General features: G+C 56.2%; 1 protein-coding gene across 1 annotated transcript in view; it reads right to left on the bottom strand.

Annotated features, from left to right (window-relative positions):
• The window catches only part of PPP5C (protein phosphatase 5 catalytic subunit), a 10,010-nt gene extending 6,640 nt beyond the window's left edge, over positions 1 to 3,370 (bottom strand). Inside the window, exons 1-2 of the mRNA XM_019625196.1 lie at positions 2,718 to 3,370; positions 2,454 to 2,632 (exon numbers count right to left, since the gene is read on the bottom strand). Coding sequence (XP_019480741.1) covers positions 2,454 to 2,632; positions 2,718 to 2,753 — 215 coding nt within the window. The 5' untranslated portion in view covers positions 2,754 to 3,370. The remainder of the gene's footprint in view (positions 1 to 2,453; positions 2,633 to 2,717) is intronic.
• Positions 3,371 to 3,384: the final 14 nt, after the last annotated feature.

A 3,384-nucleotide genomic window follows, 5' to 3' on the forward strand; every position in this document is an offset into this window, starting at 1 on the left:
AACAGGCAGGTCCTCCCCTGGTGGCCTTCACTCCCAGGTGAGCTCATCTTGCCCAATACCACATGTTCACCGAAGAATCCAAACTTGACAGCCCCCCAGGAGCCCTCCAGACATCTCTTCTCAGTCTCACAGCCACGTCCAGAGCTGAGCTCACCTCCTGGCCCACACCCTCCTCTTCCGGTCTCCCCAGTCAACGGCAGCCACAGCCCTCCTGTTGCTCCAGCTAAAACCCCGGAGTACCCCCTTTGGCCTGTTCTTTCTGCATCCAGCCCACCAGCAAACACTCTGGGCTCCACCTTAAAGAAAGCCCAAACCCAACCACTGCTCCCACCCAGGTCCAGCATTACCACCGGTCGCCCTGCTCCCATCTTCGGCCCTTGGTCTGTTTACCACACGGAGGCCCAAGGGATTCTGTTAACACCTGAGTTAGCCCCTAACCTCCTCTGCCCAGAGCCCTCTGATGATCAAAGCCCTCATCAAGCCCACAGAGCACCATTTGTGCGATGCCACTGTGCAGTGGACAACCTGCCTGACCTTACAGGGCACCCCTGTGCATGATCTCTGTGAATGCACAGAATATAAACACAGCCGTATCCCCGTGGTACAGATGAGAAACTGGAGGCTCACAGAGGAGAAACAAGTGCCCGCCCAGGGTCCCACACCCCCCTGCCTCCTAGCTCACCTCGAAGTAGGTGAAAGTGATCTGGATACAGAAGCTTAAAGCCGAAAAGGGTGAGGATCACTTCTACAGAGAAGGAACCACGGTCCACAAAGTCGCCATTAAATATCTGCCCTGCTAAGGAAAACAAAGGAAGGGGGCTGCTCCTCCAGTCTCTCCACTCCCCATGGCTCCTGTCAGCACCTCCCTAGGAGCGAGGATGTCAGCAGGGCTCGGGGGATTGGGGCTTTTGTCTCTTTCCTTGCTGTGTGGCTCTGGCCCAGAAGCTTGGCCTCTCTGAGCCTCAGCAGGATGTACTGATGTCCCCAGCCTCACCTGCTTCTCAGGGAAACTGATGGTGGAGGGGGAGACACCAGGTGCTCAGCCTGTTTCAGCTCTCCCCCAAATATAGGCCCAAAGCCAAAGGGGAAATGGGACACAGACCCTCCCACCCAACACTGCACAGGCCTGGTGGATCTAACAGTGGCCATTTATCAAGCAATTATAATAACACCAGCAAATACTGACATAGCACTAACTGGGCCACTGAACACTTCACATGTATTAACTCACTTACTCCTCTCAATAACCCGAGGAGGTAGGCCCTATTATTATCCCCGTTTTGCAAATGAGGAAACTGAGGCACTGAGAGGTCAAGTAACCTGCTACAGGTACACAGCTGGGAAGTGGCAAAGCCAAGAGGGAACCCAGGTGTGGGCAGTGCCAGGTGCTGCTGTATAGGGTCTTGCAGCAGCCCCATTTCAAGATGAAGAGAAGTTGGGGACCTGAGAGACTGTGCCACCTTGCCCTGGTCATACAGCATGTGGGGACTGGCCCTGGTCTGTCTGCTCCCAGAGCCTAGAGCACAAGGCCGGCCTGTGGTGCACCCACATCCTGGTGCCTNGGGGCTGGGGGACAGAGAAGGGCTGGGCAGAGAGAAGAGAAAGCGGGGGCTGGGGGGAGGAAACGAGGGAGAAGAGACCCGGAGGCCGGATGGCAGAAAGGCTGAGAGAAGAGGGAGACAGAGGCCATGACAGACACTGACGGAGACAGTCGAGTGAGGCACAGAGGACAGGAGTGGGAGAGAGGTCTTCAGATGAAAGTGGGGGCCCAGACGGGAGGGTTGTGAGGGGGAGACAGGACGGGCAGGGGCACACACAGCCCCATGGAAGCAGGACTCTTGCCAAGACCTGGGCTCCAATCTGACCAAGCCCTGGCTCTCACCACCAGTTAACAGGGGACAGAGGAACATGGTGACCGGCCCCGAGGACAGAATCCACCTGGTCCAGAGCATAACCAATTTGGCAAGACAAGGGACCTGTCTGGTTTCTTCAACCAAAAAATGGCAAGGGACAGGGGACGCGAAGACAGGGTGATTGAAAATGTGGTCCTTGTTTGGGTCTTGCTTGGAAACCAACTGAAGGGACATTTTATGAGACATGAGAAACAGAACTCTGGCTGGGGTCAAGTGACCGTTTTTGAAGGTGTGACAGTGGTCCTATGGTTCTGTACAGAAGAGTGCTTTCGAACACATCAGGGTATCAATGGATGGAAAAGATGATGCCTGGGGTTTGCATGAAAATTGCCCATGGTGGGGGTGCCGGTGTGGGTGGGTGGGGTGGTCAGGGCTACAGAGACTGGCCTGAGTTGGTATCTGTTGAACCTAGGTGATGGGTATGTGGGCATTCATTATACTACTTTATCTGCTCTTATTAATCTTTGCAGTTTTCTATAAAAAGTAAAACCAGTGGGCTGAGGAGAGAGGCCTAGCTGTGTGGGAGCAATGGAGACATACCAGTAGTTGGGGGCGGAGAAGACAGTGACGCAGCGGCCGCCATGTGCCACCTCATAGCCCTCGGCCTTGACCTCGTGGCTGCGGATGATGTAGTCTAGGTGGTTCTCCTCCAGGAAGGCCTTGGTGACATCGGGCCCAAACTGGCAGCTCACGCCCCGCTTACTGACCGAGCGTCCGTTCTGGGGAAGACAGGGAGCTCAGGGTGCCTGTCCACCCCCAACTCCTCGCCCACACCTGCTGGCCACGGCTCCCAGGGAAACTGACCTGTGGCTGCGGGTCTGACCAGAGCAGGTCACACATGGGACCTGGAGAGGAGTAGAGGGGAACATCAGGGACTGGCCCACCTGCTTAGGGTGTGTGCCCAAAGACCACCTCCCAGACTGGGTGCGGGCTGGGCAGGAGCTATCCACTGCAGAGGGGACACGGGACACGTAAGATGGGATTCTGAGCTGGCCACAGGACTCTGGTGACTCCCTTCCAGACCCTGGTCAATGCATTACAGCCTCACAGCTAGGCGCTTTCATCGACATTTGGATCAGGTCCCTCTCCTGCTCAGACTTCTGTGGTTCCCACTGCCCAGTGAACAAAGACCAAGCTCCTTGCGCAGGCCTGAGGCCTTGTCAACCCTTTTAAAGCACTTTCTTGCTCACCCCAAACCACCGGCCGCCCGCTGTTTCTCCCACCTGCCAAGCTCCCCCCTGCCTTGGGACCCCCGTGTGCTTGCCCAGGATGCTTCTCTGCACAGCAGGTGTCTCCTCCTCCTTCTGTATCAGCTGTAACGTGGCATCCCCAGGCCACCTGTCATACCACCCCATCCATACTTCCCACAGTTGTGTGCGTGTGTGAGCACACGTATAGGTGTGAATGCTCTGCTGTCTGTCCTGCACTAGAACGGGAGCCCCAATACGTGACTCCAGGTGTCAGCTGAACT

Source organism: Hipposideros armiger, unplaced genomic scaffold (assembly GCF_001890085.2).
Source record: "Hipposideros armiger isolate ML-2016 unplaced genomic scaffold, ASM189008v1 scaffold_619, whole genome shotgun sequence".
Lineage (NCBI taxonomy): Eukaryota > Metazoa > Chordata > Mammalia > Chiroptera > Hipposideridae > Hipposideros > Hipposideros armiger.